The sequence below is a fragment of the Leguminivora glycinivorella genome, chromosome 7 (genome assembly GCF_023078275.1).
Source record: "Leguminivora glycinivorella isolate SPB_JAAS2020 chromosome 7, LegGlyc_1.1, whole genome shotgun sequence".
NCBI classification, from domain to species: Eukaryota; Metazoa; Arthropoda; class Insecta; order Lepidoptera; family Tortricidae; genus Leguminivora; species Leguminivora glycinivorella.
The window spans coordinates 2,861,736-2,889,546 of NC_062977.1; the positions used below are offsets into that span (position 1 = coordinate 2,861,736).

Sequence of the window (27,811 nt, forward strand, 5' to 3'; positions counted from 1 at the left end):
CCCTAAGACTAGGTACTTTAGTATTGAAAACTAGAAACTTAAAAAAAAATTCAGGTGCAGCGATCAGTCATTCTTTATCTATTCTATTCTTAAGACTTTGGCAAGAAAGGGAGAACGTCTTTTCCGCAGACGTACAGTCACTGGCATAAATAAGTGATGATTTTTGTACCTTGTCACATTAACATCTTGTTTGAAATGTCATACGAAGTTGTCAAATGATTAAAAGCGACAAGGTAAAGAAATCGTCACTTATTTTTGCCGGTGACTGTACAGAATAAAGTACGGAAAGCATTCGTTATTTGTCATGTTTGTCATATAAACATTCAGGCTCAGTGTCAAGGATATTAGACTTAAATACGGTGGTCCGGATTATGATATTTAACGCTGAAACCACAAAGCACGTAGTCGGCCAAAAAAAGTGGTTTACCACTTTTCGACCTTATGTGTTCAAACCACAAAAAAATCCAAAAGTGGTAAACCACTTTCTTGGCTGACTGTACTTTGGCATTTTTCTCCAACTTGGTTATTTAGGTAGGTATTCATTATATAGGTAGTCCTCCTTTGATTCGCTCAGTTTTCCCGGCTATATTCAGATTTAGAAGAAGGAAAACAAACACTTTATTCATGACGTCATTACTTGTTGAGGTAAAAAGGTACCAATTTATGTTCATATATGTGTATATTTATGACAATAATCCTGAGTCAATCTGACTAAACATTTTCAATGATAAGTGCTTTTCATATCATCCGGTCCGATATTGGATGTAGGAAAGATTTCAAAGGCAAATGTCAAAGATGGCGCCTATAATATACAGGATATTAAATTTATCGGTCCTTCGTCGGACGGATGTAATATGAAAACGCACTAAGGATCAATGGACATTGACGCATGATCAGTCCTATTGGTCGCGAGCGTCTCATCCTGCCATTTCTGCCGCGAATCTGGAAAATGGCGCCCTGGGGCCCATCTAAAATTATTAGTCTTAATATTAGTGTGTTGTTATGGCAACCATACGATTTGATAGTTCGTGGAGGCCCATTTAGGCCTGACTAAGGGCCAGTTGCATCAACTACATTTGACAGACACATCATCGTCACGCAGCAGACGTCTGTGGAACTTCCCATACAATAAAATTTAACCAACGCTTTAACGGTGACAGACGGTTTGATGCAACCGGCCCTTAGACGACGTGCGAACTCGAATGCGATTTCAGTTGCATCTGGCTGTTGAGGATGCATACAATTTTGCACAGCCATCAAATACCGCAATGTAATAAAACTCCTATGCGAGTTCTCGTACCAATACCGTCTAAATGGGCCCTAAATCAGGCGTAGTCATTGGAGGCAGAGGCAATATCATTCGAAAAATGGGCCCTTACTAACTTTAACATGCTCTAATACTTCGGTAAGGTAGGTGCAGGCGCACTGGGTGACAGCAATGAGTCGTCAGGCGCAGCAGAGAGGGCAGCTTCGCGTAGAGAGGAGGAGTTTCTGATGGAGGCGCGCCGGCGCAGCCGAATGGCGTGCGCGAGGAAGAACGTGCAGAATATACCGGAACTCTGTGGAAGAGAGATATTGTTAGTTTCATACTGGAGAAGTTAGGACATAAAGTAAACTTTTTATATTCTCAGCCAGTGTCTTAGAACATAGGAGAGAGCAAATATGCATTTGCGCAGTGTAGGGTGCTAAAGAACTACTGCAGTGATTGAGGAGCATCGATGAGGAGCAGATTTCAGTCTCATCACTGCATTTAAAGCTGCTTTGAAACCCATCCCCGAGTTTTTCTTTAATTGTTTTTGGTTTAATCAAACGAAAAGAATACCTACAACAGCCAGCGCCGAATACCAAGTCTACGACAGTAAAAATAAATAAATATAAAATTAACATAACGTAAGTACCTTAGGGATGCTCTTGACATTTATTTCTTGATATCCCAAACTTTTACAAATAACTTCTTATAACTTTATCGGCCAAACTTATCTTATCAGCCACCAAACAAATAGCCAAGATCCACGTCTTGAACTACGTCATACCCGACAAAGAGCACTTGTTTTTAAAATTGGAACAAAGCGTTCTCTGAATGGTCGGTATTTCAATTGTTATCTTCGCCAACCTCGTATCTCACTCAACTTGGACATTACAATACGAATGTAGCTTCTTCTGGAATACAGTTTAGATTTCTATGAGGAGAGTTGTACGGTTAAGAATTTCAACGGTTATTTGTTGACATACTCGTAATTTGTAACTGGCTGGAAACGCGTAAGTCGTAACAAAGAGGCCTGTAACGCGAAACCTGCGGCTGGCCACTAAGCCGAAACAATTCGTTCTTGTTTTGAAATAATCTGTGATTTACTCGTGTTACTGTGAAAATGTTTAACTGAAAGAAATACAATATTTGTTAACTTTACAATCCAAACATTGACGTATTTTCCTTGGTGTAATACGTGAGTCAGCTTAAAATAAACCACACGTGTCTTCAGAATTTCAAATGAAATGAAATCTTTAACAGCACTATAATCAAGTCACGCAGTTAACTTCTCATTAACCTTCCAAGTCCTTCAAATATAGACGCGCGCAACTTGATAAACCTCCAGTGACCAGATTGACTAGAGCAAAAAACCTCATCTAACTCGATGGTCGCGTCATAATACTCGTAGTTATTTGTTATACAAGAGTGCAAAGTTGTATTTTAACGCCGAGTGTGGAATTCAAAAACGAGCAAGCGAAAGGAACTACCTGAACCACGAGCGAAGCGAGTGGTTCGAGAATAGAATCCTGAGCTTGCGAGTTTTTCAACACACGAGAAGTAAAATATATTTGCACTCGCACACAAAACTTTTCCCCTCACTATAGCGAGGACAGTACAACGCAAAAAACGCGTTTATCACTGCTTCCAGTAGTTCCACAGGTGGTAAAACATATTCATCACTAGATTAACCTAACTTTTATCAATTTTAAAGCAGAAAATTTGCCTCTATTCAAGGTCAAATTCCTTTATCCACTAGTGGATAAAATGCGTTTTTACCCGCTGGCACCTATTAAAGGACAAAACACGTGTTTCCGAGCTAGTGAGGGAAAAACGATATAACGTGAGGACGTCCTTTTCACACTATTTTTGTAAGTGCGATAGGGACGCACCGACCGATGCGATAAAGTTTATCGAACTAGTCTAGTGCCCGCAGGTAAATCGTCTTAGTAAAGAAAATGGCATTACCAAGGTAATCATAGAATGTTATTATTTACATACGTGACGACCTTACATTGTTACATAGTTTGCATACGTAGCATATTAATGACATACCATCATACCAATACCACTGAATGACTTCGGACTTCATAACAACAATAGATACGCCATGGTCACAATCGCTTATTCTTCGTAAGCATATCGTAGCTAGCTCTCCCTATCGCTCTTCCGGAGTGGCGCGACAGAGCCAGACTGTGTTTCGATCGGCACGTAGCCTCAGCAGCAAGTCGAAATAAACCGGTTTTAACCAGTTAATTTTTTACCGGTTAAAACCGGTTTATTTCGATTTTACTCTGAACTTTTAAAAGAACGCGAACGTTATGAGAACTTTATTTTAACCGAAATAAACCGGTTTATTCGACGAACGGCAAGACGCACCGGCGCTGCGTAAATACCTATGTTCACGCAGCGACTTTTTTGTTTGGTTAGAACAGTATTACCTATCATACTGCGGAATAAACCGGTTTATTTTGTTCTAAACCGGTTAATCGAACGAAGTCTTTATGAAAGCGTTCCCCTAAAAACCGGTTTAAAAATAGCGGTTTTTCGAGCAAAAACGAAATTTAAAGGTTTTGCCGCAAGTACATGATAACGGTTTGAAAAATTAACCGGTATCCGAGCCCTGCTCAGCAGCAGCGAGTTCTTCTAACACTTTCTGGGGGAGGTGTGAGGAGGCCATGTCAGGGCTGGGCCCTTTTTGGCTGCATCTGAGACACAGAACACCCCACTAGAAGCCTAATGCAAGCGATATTGTTCGAGACGCAAATCACCAATCCTTGCGGGGTGAGGCGGGCGCGCACGGTGCTGCCATTGGTCGTTTCAAATAATGGCGCGCCTTTACGATTAGCAGTAGAGATGGGAATGGGACATGTTTATTATAGACAATGGTACCGGTACCAGTACTGTGGTGATTTGTTTTGCAACAAATTATAATATTATAATTAAATTATAATAAGGCCTAGTTACCCTTCGGGTTGGAAGGTCAGATGGCAGTCGCTTTCATAAAACTAATGCCTACGCCAAATCTTGGGATTAGTTTCCAAAGCGGACCCCAGGCTCCCATGAGCCGTGGCGAATGCCGATGCCGGGATAACGCAAGGAGGATGATGATTGTGATAGCACCTCAATAAAAATCATTCTAGTAACTAATAACTAAACTGTGCATTTTTACTTACGTTTACTAAGTTAAATTACCAACTAAATATTCTAAACTAATCAATCAACTAAATAACACTACAGACTCTACAGATTCTAGATAATTATTCACAATTACAAATCTGCTTTCTTTTATATTTCATAAAATGGTAGCACATGGTACGAACGGTAGTACGAAGTTCCCGCAACAGACATAAACTAACATGGCCCCCATCCCTAGTCGTTTACCTGAAAGGGATAGCATATCGCATTGTTAACTAGACAAAAAGAGATGGACGCGCCTCGGCGCCGCTCAGTACAACCATATTGACCAGTATAAATGAACTCCGCGGATAATAAACAATATTCTACAAAATAATTAATTTGACTTAACTGTGGAATGTTATTCCATCTTTTTTTATATGTAGAAGTGTTAGAAGACTTGCCACACCACTTTATGCTGCAAGAGACCATTGTTTGCAACCAAATTTGATTATTTAAGATTTTTTCCCGAGCGGACACGAACACTGTTAGCGGGTCGTATACTTGGGCGCTACTGACCGGTGTCGCACGCGTTCAAACTTTTATAAACCTGATTTGTCGTATGCTTGGTGACCGCGAGTCGCCCTGTAAGGGCCGTCTTGTTGTATTGGCAGGGGCGGCTCACTCCGCGATCCTATCGCCGCGCTACAAGTACATGCCGGCGGCCGCGAGTTCGCGGCCTACTCAGGGGTGGCGCGCATTCTCATGGAACGCACGTTCGCACATTCTAATTGTTACTTTACGTCGCGAGTTTTTTTTAAGTTTCATGTGCGATTTCCGCGTGTGGAATGACTAATAAAGCTTAGTTAAATTGACATCATGAATAAAATAGCACAATTTTACATAGATCTACTATTGATTGAGTCCCACGGAAAAGTTCAATAAGGCTTGTGATGTTGGGACAAACAAAAATATATAAATACTGTATATATACCTAGAAAGTACCCAAGACATGAATATAATAGTATAACATTTTTTGCACATATTAATTCGTTTTAATCTATAGGCAACCCTATCGTCCGACGCTGCGCACGTGCGGCTCGTTTCTTTGTTAGAATTTTGTAGGCATTAAAAAAGCGGCATTTCGTGAACATCAAAGCAGTGGGCCTTCTGTACTTGTACTATTATATATTCTGTGGTATTGGTCTGTGATCTGAGATCACGTAGCCTCAACTATTGTCACTTCGGCTAGGCAAGCTGCCGGCGTTAGCCGAATGCAGTCTGCGTGCGTAGCCGAATGCACAAACGCTCACGAAACGAAACGCTCGTAGACATATATCTCTATCGCTCTTGCGTATTGGCGCGAGAAAGCCAGACTACCTTTCGCGGCATTTCGTGTACGTTTCGCGTCGCAGAAATGCCATTCGGCTACGGCACGTCTGGCTCTGTCGACTCTGTCGTGTTGGAGCGACAGAGCCAGACAAGAGCGATAGAGATGGATAGCTACGAAACGGATAGTATCGTGAGTGTTTGTGTATTTTGCTACGTACCCATGGCTCGAAGTGACACTAGTTTATAATAGCAATGGGAATCAAATGAATAGTCCTCTAGAGAATACCTCACGGCTCATCAAGGTCACAGTAGCAATAAAGTTATTGTTGTTTTTGATTGGATATCATTGTCATGGTATATTAGTCATTGGATAATTAATTATGGTTTGAATAATGCAACTCTCATTAAATTTTTTGGTTGAGGCCCCGATGTGAATACATTAATTGGTTTCATGGAACTAATGGTTTTTGCCTGTTTTAGTAGGAGGTAGGGCATAGCGAATGATATTCCGCTTTGTGTGGTAGGGCACAGCACAGCGGATATCGTCTCGTTCGAATCTAGAGCAGAGCCCAACTGGGGTAGTACCTCCACCTTACAGAAGACCGCAGCCAAATAGCACTAGACCCTACTCATAGTGTTGTGTTCCTGTCGGTGAGTAAGGTTGCCAGAGCTCAACGAGGGTGCGGTGTGCTGATGACGGGAGGACTTACGGAACTAACTTGTTCCGTTTATTGTCCTTTGAGTCGTCGGCAACCCGAACCCTCCTTGGAACTTGTACACTCCTTTTTGCTGTGTACTTAACACAGCAAAAGGGAATGTACAAGTTTCTAATGGGGTGGCAACGCGCATGTGACACTGTTTGAGTTGCAGGCGTCCATAGGTTACGGTGACCGCTTTACATCAGGTGGGCCGTATACTTGTTTGCCACCGACGTAGTATAAAAAAAAAAAAAAAAAGAATATAAACTTTATTTCAGTACGATAATAAGTAACAAGAGAAAATAAAAATAAAAATTTGGAAAAGTAGCTGTTCTGTGTTTCGGGGTTAGCTAAATAGCTACTAACTAGGGGTTAAACGCTAAACTCTCCTTGTAGTGTACACGTAGGGTCAACCGTTTAACCCCCGGTTATTTGGCTAACCCGCAACGTGCAAGTTGCTCTGACGCTTGATCCCAAAATCAGCGCACACTCGAAAAAGGTACCAACATTGTATCACAATGTGGAAAAATATTCCAACTCTCATGTCTATTTTGATAACATAACACCCACAAAGGAAGACACAGCATTCTAAATTCTCAGACTTCGACTATTTACATAACCTCTCATATCGCAAATTCGGTTAAATTACATCACCTTCCCACTTGCTCACTTGCCATACGACTCAAATGAGCTCCTACCACGATTTCCGACGTGTTACAATGCTAAAATTGGCTAGGTAAAGTTTTTTAAATTTTTTGTTATACGAAATAAAAATAAAAGAGTCACCTTTCCGTTATCATTATAAGTTATTCTATTAGAAAAATATATTATTATTTGCCTATCCTCAAAAAACTTTACCTACCCAATTATGTACAGTCGACTACAAAGAGATGTATTCACTTTTTCACCTTACTGTATTGTAATAAGGTGAAAAAATGGATATATCTCTTTGTAGTCGAATGTACTGGGGGGTTACCATGACGTACTAAAGACGTTCAGTTTAGGTTGAGAGAAAGGGACACAGCTATAGCAGTTACATAGCTCCGTCCCTCTCTCTCAACCTAAACTGAACGGCTTTAGCACGTCATGGTAACCCCCCTGTACTAATATATACCTAATGGAGAAAGAATGTCAAATATTAATATTAGCGCCATCTAGCCGAGCGTTCCCCAAAGATGTAACGCCATCTAGGCCACCGTACCTTTTTCTCTATGGCTTTGAGGTACGTTTTTTTCTTAGACTTTATCCGTCTATACGGAGTTACATATTATGTCTTTGATTTTACCTATAAATTATGATTTTGAATCACAAATGTATTCGAAAAACTTGCCAAGTTCAGGATTATATTCTCGACCTATAGGATCATTTCACTTGCTTCAATTCCACACTCTGCGTTAAAATACAACAAAACAAATAACTATTAAAACGTTGTAACTAAAACTCCGCTCACCTTACTTATCTACTTACTTACTTGACTAACCAACATTATAGCTAACCCCCCTTTAAATATACCCCTTAAATTTGGCCTTGTGATCGTCTAGCGTGAATAAGTAGAACCCTTCGATGTGAACCGCGATAACCTAGATCCTTTAATGAGTATCAGCTGTATTTTTGACTAATTTTTAAAATTTTATTTATTTATATTTTAAAGAAGAATAAAGGTTATTGTAGCATAATAATATAGTGTTATAGAAGAGTATTTTATCAGATTTAGGCCTAGAAAGTTATATGTGAGAAAATTAATGACGTGATGAAGAAATTTTAGAATAAAAGTTAGTGAGTGAAACATACATGAAATAAATATTAAAAAATATTTTGGAAAACATCGGCTACGCTCTATTTTCGATTCCGGTTTGGGGTGAGAACTTGCGATACCGTCTGGAATCCTTAGGCCCAATCAAACCACATTATCAGGCATCCTAAGCAAGTAAGCCTGAAGGGCTATCTATCTACAAACTAACTTTTTTATTTTGTTTCTTTTCCCTAGCTAAACCCCCCTTTTCCCCAATACTGCTAATAGACCATAACTTCTCGATCCTTCTAATGTATCATCAAGGCTCCGAGTAGTTGCTACCACTGAGAACGAAGTAAATAAGTCTAGTAACTCCTTGAAGCTTTTGACTTGTCATCAGTGGACGGCGCTCGCATGCCACTGGGCCCTATAACAAACCTATGCTTTTTATTCCAAAGAATAGTTTGTTTCCCTAACCAACTTGATAGAATTTACCTTGAAAAACTAGTTAGCAACACTCACTGGCTCGATGCTACATGAAGAATCAGAAATTGCTACCACAATTATTAATTTCACTCAAATAAATTAAGTAATAAGAGTTTTTATAAATTACCAGTTTTACCACATATTTTAAGATAGTAAACACCACATTTAAAGTCCATTTAAACCATATAAGTAGTAGTAGTTAAATTATTTCTCCACAATACACGTTGACCAATTATAATTTAAGACCAATCATAACAGAACTCTACTTTCATAGAAATAGTGTGTGACTCTACCCTAATCCTATTGTTTTCCCTACTCTAACATATCTGAAACACAGACCATCACTTACCATAGATCTTGTGTTCAGAATATGCACAAGTGTATCCCTACCATAAGCTGTACAGTTCAGCCAGCGAAGCTGAGATAGGCAACCTATAGGCTTGAGTTCTGATCCCCCCCCTCTGCTCTTGCCCGCGGGCTAGGGTAGCAGAGAGTAGATCGCCCTATCCGTGTATATATCCAGTATTCTAAGACACACCAGTACCAGCCACATGAGAGACCCAGCTGCGATCAACTTTACTTAGATGTGGATAGATCACAACCGAAATCCCCAGCGACCAACGCCAGCATGGACTAGAACACCGAGTAAATAAATATATATAAATATAGGACCCCAGCCTCAAATACTGCCGACTTCAGTGAGCAAGGATTACTCCTAATGCCTTTCGTCAATCGTGAAAGTCCTCACTTCCATCTAACAGTTGGACTCTTTGAGACCGGTGAGAAAATACGCTTTTGTAAGTATAGAAAAGCGTCCAAGCCCTCCACTTGGAACAAAAGACCCCTAAACGCCTTATGTTTAACAGCCGCAAGGTATAAAGCGCTTAGCCGGACAACAGTCTGTCACAAACAATGATCTGGCTTATAACTTTCACAAAATAACCCCATAGAAAATTACTAAATCCAATTTTACTGATCGACTAAACAAACGAGTGAAGTTTCCTTTACGTGCTATAATCTAAGCTTAGTTTTGCAAGAATTTCTCCCTACAAAACCAAACACAGACTTATCTCCAAGCACCAGCCATACATCGACCCAGTCTTTGTATTGCTTGACGGCACTCAAGAAACAAAGCACAGAAAACTTCACTATACACATTAATTTAAATGTAACACTACACTATAAATAGAACACTAAAATAACCCCACAACTGACAGTAAAGCAATTCCACCACAGGTCAAAGTTCAACTGTACGACGATATTGTCCCCGCACAATCAAACAGAGACACAATTTCAAAGTTTACAATCACTTAGAATAATTTCCAAGTAAAAACAAACAGAGAAATAATAGCAGAACAACTTCACTCACCAGTATAACACACGAAAGCCAGAGACACTGTTAGTCTTGTGGATATTGTAAGAATGACGCGCGTCGGCTCCCTCCGACCCTTTTATAGATTCTCTATAAGAGACATAATTGGGACACACCTGGGATATAACTGGGACAAACCTGGGATATAACTGGGACATACCTGGGATATAACTGGGACATACCTGGGATATAACTGGGACATACCTGGGATATAACTGGGACAAACCTGGGATCTAACTGGGACATACCTGGGATATAACTGGGACAAACCTGGGACTTGGGATATAACTGGGACATACCTGGGACTTGGGATACGATAAGAAAAAGATCATAACTACTTTGTTTACTAAGCCGTACGCCCTACGTAATAAAGTTCACGATCATCACGCGGATGTTTGCCTATTAACACGTGCAGATTGCAGCTGTTTTAGAGAGAGACAGAGCTATTGGTATTGATACCTATGTAGTCCAATAGTGGAGTGTTCCGTAAATATTTTTACGTAAATATTATTTTGTGAAAGATTGTTTAAATCAATTTAGTAAGTGACTTCGCAATGAAAGATCACATTTGTTCTTAATTGTTACATTGAATGATATATTCAGGAAGTATAATAATCAATATCAGTGATTATTACCTGTTTGACTCGTAAATGAAACCAAGACATAATATCGGAACGTTACGCAGCTGACAACTGTCAGTGTCAGTATTCCGTCCATGTGAACGTAGTTTGTTGATAAATACGTTTTTCCAACCTGTTTTGCATAGAATAACAGTGAATTTTATGAGTGAAGACGTGACTATACATGTGATTAAACATCACAGATATTATTTGTTAAAATATCCAATGAAATCCCAAAGAAAATATGCACCAAGAAAGTTGGTCAAGGAAAAGTTGATTCGCCGTAAGTTTTATATGTAATAACGAGTCCATTTCCTCGTCATAGACGCTTGTTCTGTTACAACGGGTTCCAATTGGTTGACTGTACTCCAACAATGGAAATAAGTCTTAAACTCAAAATGTTCCGCAGCACCTGCACATGCTCTCATAAAATTAATACAACTACTATGACTCATATCATAACAACTGAATGTCCTCTCCAATTCACCTTCGTAATAAACGCCTTACGTCCGTGCACTGACACGGTGTTTATTTCCGTTGACATTTGGTGCCGGCATCACAGTTATTTTGGTTCAAAGGCAATTAGTCGGTCAGATGCGTAGGCGCATCTTTTGTTGCTTGTGCATCGGATAGTAATATTCGTAGATAATTAACTATCCTAAAATGGGCAGAATAAAATGTCAATTCAATATTAGATTTTTTTTTAAACTAATTGCAACTTTTGCTAGCCTAGCCAATATGACAATGTACATATTACGCTCCGTAGTTTAATCGTCTATAATTATCACTCTATCATATAAGTTCAACAGTGACAATAGCGTTTTCGAAAGCCTTCTATACAACTTTTCGTCAAGTTATTTCCACCAGCACATATGTATTCACTTTTATACACCGTCCGTTACATTTGAAGTTGAGTATGAACACAACATTGTGTCACACTGTTAATAAGCCTAATAGACCAGGAAAAATAGCTTGACCTGGACATAATTCGATAACCGTAATTTTCTTTTTCTGTCGTATAAAGTATCATTAGTGATAGTTAAAATACAAATTATTAATCAAATTAGGGTTCTGATTCAATTTAAAAAAAATAAAAACGAACTTTGAATATTTTTTTATTTTATAACTAAAGTATTAAATGTAATCCGGAAAAAGTGCTTGTATTATGTTGTGACACCTGCATTTCATATAAAAACATCTAATTTTTATAAATAATTCATACAGAACTATCATTTATAAAGAAGGTTTAGTAAGTTACACATTTTCAGGCGTATTTCACTAGAAAATATTGTTAACCGTAATCCTGCAATTTATTATGAATATAATATTACGTGTGTTGATAAATTATTAAAACTTATACCAATACTTTTGGCGCTTGTTCAAAATCTTAAATATTGATAATTTTAGGAAAGGAAAAATACCTAACTAAATTGAAAGATGGTAAATTTTGCCGTTAATATATTCTTAGTACTATACGAAATCAATTAAACAACAAATATGTAAGATTCATTACTTAATTGATATTTTTCTTACTTGCGCTTTAATATGAACGTTATTACCTGCAGAATAAGGTCGTGCACAGAGTAGGTATAGCTAGTATAGTAGTAGCGGGAACGGGCGGCGAGTCGTCAACACGTGTTTCGCTCGGCGATATCAAGGGCGCCGCGTTTTCAAAACGCTTCGATAACAAATATTTCACCGTCCAGTATAAGAGAGCTCCCTTATTACAAGTGACAAAAGTGATACAAATCAATTAGTCCGATAGGTCACGTTAAACTGGTCAAGTCGTTAGCTCAATAATAGTACCTATCGAGCTTGACGAGATGCTTGGATCACAACAACGTAATATGTATGAAAGCTTGCGGCGCTTAAGACTGTATTCTTTCGAGTCGTGTGTAACGTATTTTGGCGAGGCAAATTTGAAGCACAGTGCGTGTCTGTCTCACTCACTCTTACGGTAAACCTAATGAACTGTTTCACTTTCAGAGGATTTTTGAAGTAATTTGGGTAATGTGACATTGTCGCGGTGAGGTCTTTCCGGTACAAATTTATCGGTGGATCTTTTCGGATTTGTGGACGATGAGCCGATGCGATGTCGCTTCATTTTGAAGTGTCGACTCTCGCGAGGGAGTTCTTAGAGGACCGCGAGGAGCGCGTGTGACTGTTGAGTTTTTGAATGATTTGAAGTTTGTGAATGATTTTATTTTGTGTGTATTTGTGTGGGCATGAGGTGTTTGTGTTGCGAGAGTCAAATCAATAATATGAGTGGTACAAATTTTATTAGGGGGCATCAGCGTTGCGCCGTCAATTTGTATCAAAATGGCTGCGCAGCATAACATGCTGAGCCCGTTCCTTTTGACATGCATGCTAGTTGTCTATTTTATTTTTTAATATTTTTTGTGTAAATGTTCAATTTTTATTTGTGTGTCAATAAATGTTTTCTTATTCTTATTCTTATTCTTTCTTATTCATGTGTGAGAAACTCAACACTCGAATGCTGCGTAACAATGCGAGCCGAAATCGCCTAATCGGAAGTGTCCGACTTGGTATCGACACTATCGACTAATCTATACACGTTGTAACATGAGAAACCAAAACCTGGTTTCTGGTATCTGGTACCCGGTAACCGGTAACCGGTATCCGGTATCCTGTATCCGGTATCCGGTAACCGGTATCCGGTATCCGGTAACCTGTATCCGGTATCCGGTATCCGGTAACCGGTATCCGGTAACCGGTATCCGGTAACCGGTATCCGGTAACCGGTATCCGGTAACCGGTATCCGGTAACCGTTAACCGGTAACCGGTGACAGGTCTCCGGTATTCGGTGACCGGTAACCGGTAACCAGTAACCAATGACCGTCAACCGGTATCCGGTAAACGGTGACCGGTAACCGGTAGACGGTAACCGGTATCCGGTAACCGTTAACCGGTAACCGGTGACAGGTCTCCGGTATTCGGTGACCGGTAACCGGTAACCAGTAACCAATGACCGTTAACCAGTATCCGGTAAACGGTGACCGGTAACCAGTAGACGGTAACCGGTATCCGGTAAACGGTAGACAGTAACCGGTAACCAGTATCCGATATACGGTATCCGATATCCGGTTTCCCGTGTTCGGTTTCCCGTTTCTGGTTTGGTTTTGGTTTTGGTTTTAGTTTTAGTTCTGTTAGTTTAAACAAAAACAAAACTGAAAACGAAAACGGAAACCGAAACGGGAATGGAAACGAAAACCGAAATCGAAACCGAAACCGACACCGAAACCTACACCAAAACCGACACCGAAACCAAGACCAAAACCGAAACCGAAAAAAATATTTAAGTTCCTAGAAGTAAAGAGTGACAGAGATAGCACTATAATCATTTAAGTTCCTGGTAGTAAAGAGTGACAGAGATAGCACTGTAATAATAAAATTTATGTTCCTGGTAGTAAAGAGTGACAGAGATAGCACTATCATAATTAAAGTTCCTGGTAGTAAAGAGTGATAGAGATAGCACTCATGTTAGTCAAACTCGTGGTATGTGCACTTCCCGCACACAGTAAAGAGTGACAGAGATAGCACTATAATAATTTAAGGTCCTGGTAGTAAAGAGTGACAGAGATAGCACTATAACAATTTAAGTTCCTGATAGTAAAGAGTGACAGAGAATAGAGATAGCACTATAATAATTTAAGTTCCTGGTAGTAAAGAGTGACAGAGATAGCATTTTTGTTATTTAAATTTCTGTTAGTAAAGACGTAAAGAGTGACAGAGATATCACTCACGTTGGTCAAATACGTGGTTTATGGACTACTATTTGGACCCCCCAATGTCACGCTTTTTTAATCCTTTAACATGGATTGTCACATTTAGTATGACGTAATATATGAATGACGCCTAAAGATTGAGAGAGACAGCAATATTGTTCTTCAAATTCGTGGTAGTGAGAACAGGGTGCGTAGCCGAATGGCACAAACGCTCACGAAAGTAGATATCTATCTCTATCGCTCTTGCGTATTGGCGCAACAGAGCCAGACTGCGTTTCGTTTTCGTTTCGCGTCGGAGAAATGGCATTCGGCTACGGGGCCTGAACAGAGACAGCACTATGTATCACGCGGCCGCCGACTACGCAAGTCACCGCGTAATTATAATAACCGTTCGGCTCCTTTTTAGATCGTGTACAGTCAACAACACAGCTGGCAAGACAAAGTGCAAAAAATATGTATAGAGTATTTTATTTCCTGTACAAGTGTTGGTACTTGGTACATTAAGGTGTGTGTATACATATATTTGGCACTTTATCTGTATTCACAGCTGAGTTGCTGACTGTACCAATAACGATCAACTATGAACTTTTGTGGTTTGTTTTAAATAGTTCTATGCAGATATAGATTAGAATACCTATTCTATCGGTACTTTTTGTATAGGTTATTATAATAACTGGCCCCGTAGCCGAATGGCATTTCTCCGACGCCAAACGAAAGCGATACGCCGCTGGCTCTGTCGCGCCAATACGCAAGCGCGATAGAGATAGATATCTACTAGCGCTTCGTTTCGTGAGCGTTTCGTGAGCGATTGTGCCATTCGGCTAGCCACCCTGGACAAAATAATTATAATCAGTGCCGGCGCACTCCGCGATCACGATTCTTTCGCCGAGCTACAAGGCCTTGATATATAGGATGTATTATTTTATCAGCAACAAAAATATGTGATGATATTGAATTAAGGCAAAACAAGACATATAAACCCTCTCCATTATTTCCTCCCTGGTTTATGAAGCTAGAACAATGATTTTTAACACATACGAAATTCGTACACTGAAATAAAGTGATGATACTATAAATAAATACTCGACATTCAAAGTCGATAATCTAGTGACGTGAGAAGTTATTGATATAACAGAATTTTGCACAAAATAGGCTCACCCTTTGATGTTGAAAATGCCGCCACTCTATAAAACAAACAGACCGCACACGAGCAGCCGACATTAAATTCTATTGCACGGCGCGAAGGTCGAAAGCCGCGCCCGCACCTGGGCGTAGGTAGCGAGATCGGGTGCACGTGCGCTTACCTTTGAAATCGCCGACACGCAGGTGTCGTCGTTCGCCCTCTCTTTTCATTTATGTTTCTGTTTCAATCGGTTAGCCGTTTGCCGGCCGGCAATAAAGGTTGTTTTTTTAACCGACTTCAAAAAAAGTAGGAGGTTCTCAATTCGACTGAATGTTTTTTAGGGTTCCGTAGTCAACTAGGAATCCTTATAGTTTCCCCCTGTCTGTCTGTCTGTCCGTCCGTCCGCGGATAATCTCAGTAACCGTAAGCACTAGAAAGCTGAAATTTGGTACCAATGTATCAATCACGCCAACAAAGTGCAAAAATAAAAAATGGAAAAAAATGTTTTATTAGGGTACCCCCCCTACATGTAAAGTGGGGGCTGATTTTTTTTTCATTCCAACCCCAACGTATGATATATTGTTGGATAGGTATTTAAAAATGAATAAGGGTTTACTTTTACTAAGATCGTTTTTAGGGTTCCGTAGTCAACTAGGAACCCTTATAGTTTCGCCATGTCTGTCCGTCCGTCCGTCCGCGGATAATCTCAGTAACCGTTAGCACTAGAAAGCTGAAATTTGGTACCAATATGTATATCAATCACGCCATTCACGCCAACAAAGTGCAAAAATAAAAATGGAAAAAAATGTTTTATTAGGGTACCCCCCCCACATGTAAAGTGGGGGCTGATATTTTTTTTCATTCTAACCCCAACATGTGATATATTGTTGGATAGGTATTTAAAAATGAATAAGGGTTTACTAAGATCGTTTTTTGATAATATTAATATTTTCGGAAATAATCGCTCTTAAAGAAAAAAAAAGTGCGTCCCCCCCCCTCTAACTTTTGAACCATATGTTTAAAAAATATGAAAAAAATCACAAAAGTAGAACTTTATAAAGACTTTCTAGGAAAATTGTTTTGAACTTGATAGGTTCAGTAGTTTTTGAGAAAAATACTGAAAACTACGGAACCCTACACTGAGCGTGGCCCGACACGCTCTTGGCCGGTTTTTGATCATATTAATATTTTCGTAAATAATCGCTCCTAAAGGAAAAAAAGTGCGTCCCCCCCCTCTATATTTGGAACCTTATGTTTAAAAAAATATGAAAAAAGATCAAAAAAGTAGAACTTTATAAAGACTTTCTAGGAAAATTGTTTTGAGAAAAATACGGAAAACTACGGAACCCTACACTGAGCGTGGACCGACACGCTCTTGGCCGGTTTTTTTTGTATGTATGTTACTCGATATCTCCGAGAATCGTGGACCGATTTTCAAATTATTTTTTTTAATCGAACACCCTATAACCCCGAGATGGTCCTATTGGCACCAAGTCGGGGTCCGATGATGGGATCTTGGAAAAATCGAGGGAACTCTTCAAATGTTATAGGCACATGTAATGTTTTTAGTGTATTTTTAATAGGTACACCAATATTTACGATTGATGGTAAAAATTTTAATGTCGCTGAGCTGATGATGGAAGGTCAACTCCTCAATGGTTAGGAGTTAAAGGATAATTCTTTCACTACTGTACGTATATAATATCAATAGGAACCACTAAAATCAATAAATAAATAAATTTTTCTTTAATATAAAACCGCCTTCAAAAATAAGCGCGTTACAAAACACGGAGAAACTAAAACGCAAAAAATAATAAACCTTTGAATTCAGATTTCTTATCGTATTGCAATAATCTAAACATCCAAATTATAAACAAATCAATTATTTTTGGAGTCGGGGCCAGCCTGGGTATGGTTGGTTGGGGCAAACAGGCATGCGGGATAAGAAATCTGAATTCAAAGGTTTATTATTTGCATTTTTATTTGACATTTTATAAACTGTACGAAAAAGATCCGGATATTCATGCAACTTTTCCATGGTTTCGAAATATCTGTAATGTTCGGATAATTTTCGCATAGGGTGAACCCAATATCTCCTGTGCCTCTGCATATTGAGAATTTGCAGCAAGGCAAACGCATCTTCATCATCGGACGAGGAAGACGTTTCCGCAACGAAATCAGCCTGTATAATGACGCATCGAGCCGTGTTTTCACCTCTTGTGTGTAATTTAGATTGCGTCCGCGCCCCGTCCGCGCCTCGTCCTCGCCACGCCCGCGCCACGCCACGTCCGTTGTGTTTATTTTAGACGTAAGACGCGCCCCCAGGCGGCGCGGCGCGCGCCACGCCGCCGCCACGCCGCCTGGGGCGCGTCTTACGTCCTTCCTATACAAAATGTACTGAGGAGACGATTTTTGAATTACACTCAGGTGGCGTGGCGCGGACGTCCGTTGCGCGCCCCGAGACACGCGACGCTCTGGTGTGGCCGGTACCTTACGTCCCTAACCTATTAACCGATCCGCCGCGGTAACGCGGCCGGTGCGCGGCGCGCTCTCCGAGGCCCGCGCCCCGCGCGCTCCCCCCGCCCCGCGACAGCCGCTCTACGACAACTTTGCACCCTTTTAAATTACTGACATTTACAGTTTCTTAAGCGCGACCTTCACAGTATTAATTTTGATAAAATCATGATTATAGTACACAAAAACCTGGTCTTAAGCAAAAAAATCTCAGTTACAATTTATACCTACTGAGAAATTCATGTTTATTTAAGCGTTAAAAATATATGTTTAAGATCGGTGTTAAATGTCTATATATACTTAATACAATGCAAATTGATATATATATCATGGTCACCATTTTTACCTCACTAGATATTCACATTAAATGAAAACGGTAAAAAAAAGTACACAATCAGATTTATTTTCTGTGTAATATCGCTAATAACTGATCGCATCTGAGTGCACCACAAAGTTAATCTAACAAAGTTTTCGGTTAACTATTTTGCTGTTAGCGAAAAGTGGGATAATGTACTTTATCTCATGATTTTTATAAGATATGAATACGATCGTATTTTTTTTTATCTATGTACATAATTACTATTTGATGCTTAATAATAATACCCAATAAAATATCAAAAAGGACGAGTTATTGAATTATGTCCAGGGTACCTTACTTTTACTCCACTATAAATAGTCTTACAGCGTATAATACGGCTGCCGCTATTCAAGGGTCCTCCCACATTGACATAGATTTAGACGCCTGTTCTAGTGTACAAACCAATTTGAATCCTAGGCCACTCTAGAACCCTGTCTCATTTAAACCGTGTTCTATTTGCCATAAGAAGTCACATTGACGTTTACTGTGCAAAGGTTCTACAGTGGCCATGATTCAAATTGGTTGACTGTACAGTAGAACCGAACCCTTGCACAGTAAACGTCAATGTGACTTCTACGGCAGATAGAACACGGCGTAAATAAGACAGAGTTTTAGAGTTACCTAGGATTCAAGAAGTTCTAGTAGTTCTGCCGGCTTAGCCAAACTGACATCACAATCGTTGACGATACGTGGCGAACGAAACGCAGTCTAGCTCTGCCGAACCACTACAGAAGAGTGATAGTGAGAGCTAGCTAATACGATAGGATTACGAAGCGTAACCGATTGTGACGTTGGTTAGTTACCCTGTAGATTAAATCCTAAGCTCCCATTGTTCCTAGAGCTGAGTCACTCAGTTTACGAATCAAAAGAAAATTTTAAAAGAAAAACGTTTCAAGTTCAATAAAGATTCTAAATAAATGTAAACTTTAGAACATGTGGAATAAGATTGAATGTATATCAACCGGTTTGCGTAATGCCAGCGTTTCATTTTCAGGCTACGAAATTACTTCCTCGTACGGTGGCAAATGGCAACATGAGTTTAATAAGATTTAAGGTCTTTGCTCAATGCTTACCTACATGGTTACGTACCTAACTGTTGAAAGGTAAGGGCCAATTTTATTACAAAACCGAAAGATCCCGGAATATAATATAAGTACCTCAAAAGAGCGGAACGTTGCTGTGACATTATCGAGAATCTCGAGATTTAATTTCTAGCGAACATTTGCCATTCAAAACAGAAATCGTTCTTGAAAAGGGCACAACTCTGTAACTTAGTCCCCTTAATGTTATTTGATTTGTCCAAAATACTGTATACAATCTTTGACCCACTTTTTCTATATTTTTTACCAGAATCATCAATATTTTTAGTGACAGCCAGTGAGGTTTGAATTCACGACCTTCCGTGTTATCAGACAAATTAAAGGTTAAAGAGAGAACACAACAAAAGTAAGAGTATGCATATTTATATTTATGTAATGTTTGTTAATAAGTAGAGCTCTAAATTTTTAACCTAGTCTTGAGTTTAAAAACAGCTATATGATTGCTAGAGATATTTTAATTCTCGCTTCCAAAGCATGTCAAAATAAGTAAGTGTTTTACCAACGATATAGAAGTCTTCAGCACACTTTAGTCATTTTACATACAACAGCCATATAACCGTCACTTCAAAGATACCATGCACCGTTACAATGATAACATCCGACCTCTTTTCAAGTCAGATAAAAGTGTAGGTCACGTTAAACGTCTCGCCTTGAAGCTAAATTGCTAATAACAAGACTTTAGTTTGCCACTGTCTAATAAAATGCAACCCTAATGAGTAATGACAATGACTACAAACTACAAATTAACACAAGGTGAGTAAGGCTGCCAGAGCTCAACGAGGGTGCGGTGCTGATGGCGGGAGGACTTACGGAACTAACTTGTTCCGTATATTGTCCTTTAGAGTCATCGGCAACCCGAACCCTCCTTGGAACTTGTACACTCCTTTTTGCTGTGTACTTAACACAGCAAAAGGGAATGTACAAGTTTCAAATGGGGTGGCAACGCGCATGTGACACTGTTTGCATTGCATGCGTTCATAGGTTACGGTGACCGCTTTCCATCAGGCGGACCGTATGCTTGTTTGCCACCGACGTAGTATAAAAAAAAAAAACACAAGACTTGCCAATTTATACCTTTTTTAACATTCTACTTTTATCTCCGTAAGAAATAACAGTACCTGGGTTATTTTTAAGATACCACCTACACAAACCTGCTATGCAATATAGGTTTTTGCTGCGAGTTCTACTTTTGTTTTGAGACCCACAGCTCGAAGGTAATGGAAGATTGATTTACGTGTTAAAATGAAACATTTTATGTAAACATAGGTACAATTTATGGCAAATAAATGAAATGAAATGAGATCCTACGAACAGAAGAACTACGAGCGAAGCGAGCGACTCTTTACAGAAAAACATAGGCAGTTTCTGTATAGAAATATTAAAATACTTATGTGTAATCTGATCTCTATACAAAAGCATTTTTGTAATACTTCCACTCTGTTGTCCTATCAAGTGGTGACAATAACAGTATTCACGTAGGTATTGTACCACGACCGAACGTATTTATACGAGTACCACAGTTTACACAGACTAATCACAAATAACCCTTTCTGCATCCATTTAAGGTCCACCAAAATTCAGTTCACCCGTCACCAACGCTTCAGCATTGTGCAAGCGTTCTGGTAATCCAACCACAAACAACGCCCACTACGTCATTGTTTGACTTATTAACTTGGTTACCAACACAGATTGTAGAAACCATGATGACGGGTGTGTGACGTGATCTTAGCATCATTTTTTCATTGTAACTCCTGCAGAAGAGTCTTTAAGAACAAGTTGCCAGCCACAACAGTCAAAATCATCCATAACTTGCAGAAGTCGCCGTCATCGAAACCGCTGAGGAAGGCTATTACGACAACACATGACTGACAGCTAGCTGGCCAACAAACATAAAATTTTAGTTACTGCTGTTACTTGATGACATAAGGATATTTAAATTCTGCTTCCGTCTATATTTTTCTATGTCTATGGTTACCTTCGCCCACATTATTATCTGCACGTACTGAAACTTTATTGTCATATACATAAAGTCGGCCGTTGATCAGGTAATTTTGTTTTCAGTTGGTCTACTCTACAGGTACCCACTATTGACGCTGCACATGAGATCACTGTTTCATCACGATATAATAGGAAACTTAGTACTTAAATTACTCAGGACAACATTGAGTTTCCTGTTAAAATTACGGCAAGTCGAGTTATACACAGGAAAAACTGTTTCTGCTCATTTTTATTGGAAAATCGTTACTTTGTATAAATCAATGTAATGTATTAGGGTTTTGTGCTACAGATACTCAAAGGAATTATTTGATTTGCCATTTCAATTGGAAACAACTTAATTTTGGCATAGCATTGTATCTATTGTAAACTTGTATTGACTCCCCAGTTCAAATTAAAGGGTTCATTTGGACTGGGCCTTTATTTGTCTACTATGATTTTGGTAAGTTTTATAAGTATGTGAAATGTAATCTTTTCTAAGAGAAGCAGCGGTATAAAGGACGTTGATGTTCGTAGTTAGGTGTATAATTTTACAATACTTTATTCTACCAGTAGATACCACACAAAATATGTTTAATTAGATAATAATAACTATTTTTTCTGTAATAAAACTATGAAAACGGATTATATCGCTTATAATGAATTTACAATTCATCCCGATGTTTCGAACATTTTACAGCATTAATTTTGGAGAAAATCCTCAATTTTTCCTCAGTCACCCGTTGACCACGAATGCTGTAAAGTGTTCGAAACGTCGGGATGAATTGAAAATTCATTATACGCGATAAAATCCGTTTCCATAGTTTTATTTCATGAGTAACTATCGGTAACCGAAAACAATATTATTTTTTGTGTTTTTATAGCTCAAAACTTAAATCATTTATAAACACGGAAGCTCACTTCGCTCAGGTGTCACTTCCTCGTCTGATAAAAACTATTTTATCTTCGCATCAGCCATTCACTCATTGTGGTAATTTAGACGAATTAATGGACCATTATGAGTGATTCACATCGCGTGACAATACCAGTGGCCGATTCGAACTTGAACTGACTTCAGAATGACATTTGAATCTTAATATTTAGTCATCGTTCCTCTCGACAGCGTCAAGCGTGGAAAAGTACGTGCGAAATGCATATTTGAATGATATCAGTTAGGAGTCTTGCTGATAGTGTATACGTTCGAATTAGTCAGGGTCTTTGTGCATGTTGCAGCTTCATATTAAAATAACACTCTTTGTCCAGTTTGAGTCTAATTCTTGTATAAATTGACCTCAATGTTCGTAAAAATGTGAAGTCCTCGAAGATCAGGCTTATTTGGTGATTTTAACTGTGGTATCAATTAGCACAAAAAAGTGTTCGAAACGTCGGGATGAATCGTAAATTCATTATACGCGATATAATCCGTTTCCATAGTTTTATTTCATAAGTAACTATCGCGGTAACCGAAGACAATATTATGTATCACATAGTTAGTCATACAAGTACGTCACACTGTGTTAATTAAGAAAACGTCAGTAATTAGACGTACGCTTATGCTGGGCAGCTTATGAACTCATTAGTATTTATGCTTATGACTCTGTGGATAGGTACAATCACCTGCAAAAACTATATTTGAAAAAAAAAACCGCCAAAAATATATATTAAATAAGTAATAGATTTTCTCCAAAATTAATTTATCCTTGAGGGAGTGAAAAAAGGGGGGGGAACGTTTGTATCAATAATAGATGAACCAGTTTACGCGAAATTTAAGTTTCTATAACTTTAAAAATTATACTAAACGAGATCTTGAAAGAAATAAAAAAAATTCCCCTCACTAGCTCGGAAACACGTGTTTTGTCCTTTAATACCAGCGGGTAAAAACGCATTTTATCCACTAGTGGCCTTGACCTTGAATAAAATCAAATTAACTGCTTTAAAATTTATAAAAATAGGTGAATCTAGTAATAAAGATGATTTACCACCTGCGGAACTACTGGAAGCAGTGATAAACACATTTTTTGCGTTGTAGTTTCCTCGCTATAGTGAGAGGAAAAGTTTTGTGTTACAGTCGGGTGCAAATGTATTTTACTTCTCGTGTCTTAAAAACTCGCAAGTGCAGGATTCTATTCTCGAACTCTCAACTATAGAATCCTTTCACTTGCTCGTTTTTCAATTCCACACTCGGCGTTAAAATACAACTTTGCCCCCTTGTATAACACATAATTATTATTCAGGACATCAGGACGTTAACAATATTCCTTACGTATATGATACACATTAATAGGTATTAAATTAACGTCACTGAAAAGGTCTCCCCTCAGCATTTTGTCAAGTTACCTACAAGGTAACTTGACGCTGGTCTTCCGTGGACACCTGTGATCTTCTAGATCTTCTCAGTTGTAAGGTACAGCGGGCCAAATTTCGACTGGGGGCAAATGTAACTGGTCCATTTTTTCCATGTTTTACAATGTTTGCATTATTAAATAGAGTGTCTACCGATTATATTGTGTGGCGTGTTCACTTCAGCGGATACATGTAGAACTCAATATCATTGTGTAATAATGGAGAAAATGGATTAGTTACAATTGGCCCCCAGTCGAGATTTGGAACGCTGTACCTTACCTAGAATATAAGAGAACTACCTAGTACATTTCACGGCTCTTCTCTTTCCGCAGATACTCTAAATCTGAATATACAGCGTGTGGATTTCATACGGGCGAATACTGTCTCCAGTGTGCGTAGCCGAATGCACAAACGCTCACGATAATATCTCTTTTGTAGCTATCTATCTCTATCGCTCTTGCGTATTGGCGCGACAGAGATAGACTACCTTTCGGTAGGTACGCTAATTAATGTGGACGTAATATATTGCGTTCTGAATTATGTATGAAAAACAAAATCTCGTTTATTTAAAAAAAAATGTAGTTAGGCTCCTTAGGTCCGATACTAGTCGTTATTAAAATATTCGCCCGTATGGAATACACACGCTGTATATGTAAAACTAGTATTTTCTCTCGGCTTCGCCCGCGTACGTAATCTTGTTTTCCCTTATTAAATTTGGACCCCCATTTCACCCCCTTAGGGTGTGAGTTTTGAAAAATCTTAGTGCACCTCTACACCTCATAAGGAACATGATATGTCAGTCAGTCAGTTTATTCTTTTATATATTTAGATAGGTATGTAAAATACCGCGTTAAATGGACTCGACAGTCTAGTTTCCAAACTAGTCCGTTTATTTACCGTTTATGTCAGTTGTGGAGTGTTAACAACCAGTTTTATCGGACGTGAGTGGCTTAGTTTACATAGTTGAATCATCTTTATTTTAGCATGTCCGGTCACTACACGACTAAATTACTTCATTTTTGTCAAGGTGAATATTTTTTGTAAAGAAAGAATACAAGTCTGTTCCATGACACTATTAAATATAAAGCAAAAGGAAGGGCAATTAATGTTATCATAATCCTGCTCTCGTCACAATTCGAATATCGATTAATATTGAAACACGGTCAGCTAAACCGAAATTTGATTATTCCTATTTGAATAAACCTGAAGTAGAAAGAAACTTTGCAGAACCTTTCGATGTCATAGTCATAACAAGCAAGTTCCACAGAAGTCCAAGACTTTAGAAAGAGAACCTGACCTGACCATTTATTTTACCTGTCAGCATAACTAAATTGCTCTTTCTTTAAAGCCCTTACTTCTTTTTTTTACCAGAAATTAAATATAAGAAGATCATACCATCCCATACATTAAAATGCGACCGCCTAAGAACGCGCATAATACTACACCCTACACCACACATAGATGGCGCCACAAAAAAAATGTCTTGTAACTTTCGATTACGGATACTTGTAGATGGCGTTAACTGTCACTTTTGACATAGATTTATGGCTCGAAAGTGACAATTAACGCCAATCTACAAGTAATCGATGGCAACAAGGCATTTTTTGTGGCGCTATCTATGTGTGGTGTAGAGTATGCGCGTTCTTAGGCGGTCGTATTTTAATGTATGGGATGGATCCATCTACTATATCCATTATCTTTGGTTTTACCCAACAACGCAACACAAGGAGGTAAACCTCTCTCTTCCGAGAAAACCTTTTTTAAACCTGACATACCTGGTCTACCAGCAACGGTTTGTTCTTTCTATTAGCCACTTTTTTACACCAACAAACCACCGCGCCGACAAACGCAAGGCATGCCAAAATCTGTTTAAGAAGAAATCTATAAGAGAAAAGTGAAACCTATCGTGGACATAGCATAGGTATCTTCAAACCTTTGTCGATATCCTAGTGGGAACAGGCCTGTCTACCAGCAACAGTATTTAAACAGCCCCGGAACCGCGTGACATTGAAACACGGCCCGCTGATGTGAAAATTGGCCCCAGAGGATGTCACCTAATACGGATCGTTGCGCCAATCTAGCTCCCACACTGAATATGATATGGGTCATGTGTACCCAGCTAAATATAGTCACTAGTTTTCTAATATGAAATTGTAGACGAATGAATGTCAAAAAGCGTGAAAATGAATATAAAGGATGTAAACCTAATACGGGCGAATCTCTTAACGGTGGCGAGTAATTAGATAATTTTTATTTAAAATTGACATAAAAAAATTACATACAAAGTAATTCGGCCTACAATTTAATTCAAACACACACGTTAAACGCTCGTAGACATTTTTCGTTGGCTGTCATCGCAACCATGTTTACAGTACATTGCTACTCAAAAAAATTTCCAAAATTAAAGATGGGGTGAAAATAAATAGAATAGACGTGAATTAAGTAACTCAAAAGCACCTTTTAATTAAGGTAACGGCGGCTATCAACGCGGGTATCGAAATCGACGTCCATTACCGCCGCATTTGCAAATACGCATTTTATAGGCAAACCGACCAATTTCTTAAAAAAAGTTACTCACACAAAGGAAGCCTGTTTAGTTGACTAACGCACATATAGGCGATAGAGAGTGTGAATGAAAGAAGACGCTCGCTATTTGACAGTTTTTGCCACGGGGCCGCGAGAAGAGGTTGTGTCATACTGACGTGTGACGCTAAACCTAAGTGAACTCCAATCTCATTTAGTAGTTTACGTAATAATTATGGCAAACAGGTGAAAGTTATGCATTTCAAATTATTGTTTATAGTTTTCTACATGACTTCTGAGTACTTTTTACGTATTGTTTAGCCTGGAAATGTGTTTAAAGTGGAAATTAAAAGACAGCGGTGAAAGGCGCCATTTCGTGAGTAGATTCTATTACTGTGGTATACCACGGTAATAGTTAAAGTAGTGATATTAGTTCTTTTTGCTTTATTTTAAGTATATGTGATCAGTTATATAATGTCTTACAGTTGTTTCAATCTTGATCTATTCACGCTATCAAAGAACTATTTACGCGGTATGAAAATTATTCAACAAAACCTTAATTTTTAGCAAAAACTTCATGACTGATTTCGTAGTTTCTATGAAAACCGTTAATTTGTCAATTTTTTAAACATTGACATAAAGTCTGATGCTTACTTATCAGTTATGTAAGCTTGGTTTAAATATAAGGTTGCAATATTTTATTTTGATTTGTAATGAAAATACATCTGTATGACTTTGTTTTTATGGGTCGGAATTAGATTTTATAATACTCCAATTTATGCCTATTACCGATGGTACGATCAGATAACCCTCGGTAATAGAATATATAAGAATCTATTACCGATCCATGCAATATTTGTTTGGGTCGGTAATGGGTTCCTATAGAAGTATCTATTACTGAGCGACATATTAGTCTTGTATCAAAATATGACATTTAGTGTACCGTAAGTACAGATTTCTTAGGTGAAACTCAGTCTTCTGTGGGTATTCATAAAGGAGGATAGTATAGGTATATGTATTTGTCATAATTTGTATATTCAACCGTCGGTATTAAGCTCCGAATTTTGAGATGGGTTTCTATTTACCGATGGCAGAAAAACACTGTCATTCATACCCTCGGTAATGAAATCTCAATTCGCGTTAATAGAACTGCAACCTGTTCATTACCACGGTAATAGAAAATTTAGGTATGTTGGCTTCAATAATCATTTTATGACATATAATAAACTAAAATGATCCTAAAACTCTTCAAAACTAATAGTTCAATAAATACTCTTCCATAAAAAAAATATTTGTGGTCGTTAATGAGCTTTGATACCCTTAATTTTTTGGTATCTTTTGAAATCTGCTTAAGTACCACGTTAATAGGCGCCATTACCTTAATGATGACATGACACTAATGAATGCTATGCCTGCCTGGCTTAATTTCGGTAATCAGTAGGTAATTTATTGCAAATTCATAGGTGGTTGTGGACAGCTATGAACCCTGTAAGGGCACTGCATCCTTATTGCTAGCTTACTATCTA

The 27,811-nt window shown here is 38.6% G+C and overlaps 1 protein-coding gene across 1 annotated transcript in view; it reads right to left on the reverse strand.

The window, feature by feature from the left end:
- Positions 1-466: 466 nt before the first annotated feature.
- Positions 467-27,811, reverse strand: part of LOC125228048 (23 kDa integral membrane protein-like) — a 48,648-nt gene continuing 21,303 nt past the window's right edge. The window contains exon 6 of the mRNA XM_048132495.1: positions 467-1,559. Within this exon, the coding sequence (XP_047988452.1) occupies positions 1,395-1,559 (165 nt within the window). The 3' untranslated portion in view covers positions 467-1,394. The remainder of the gene's footprint in view (positions 1,560-27,811) is intronic.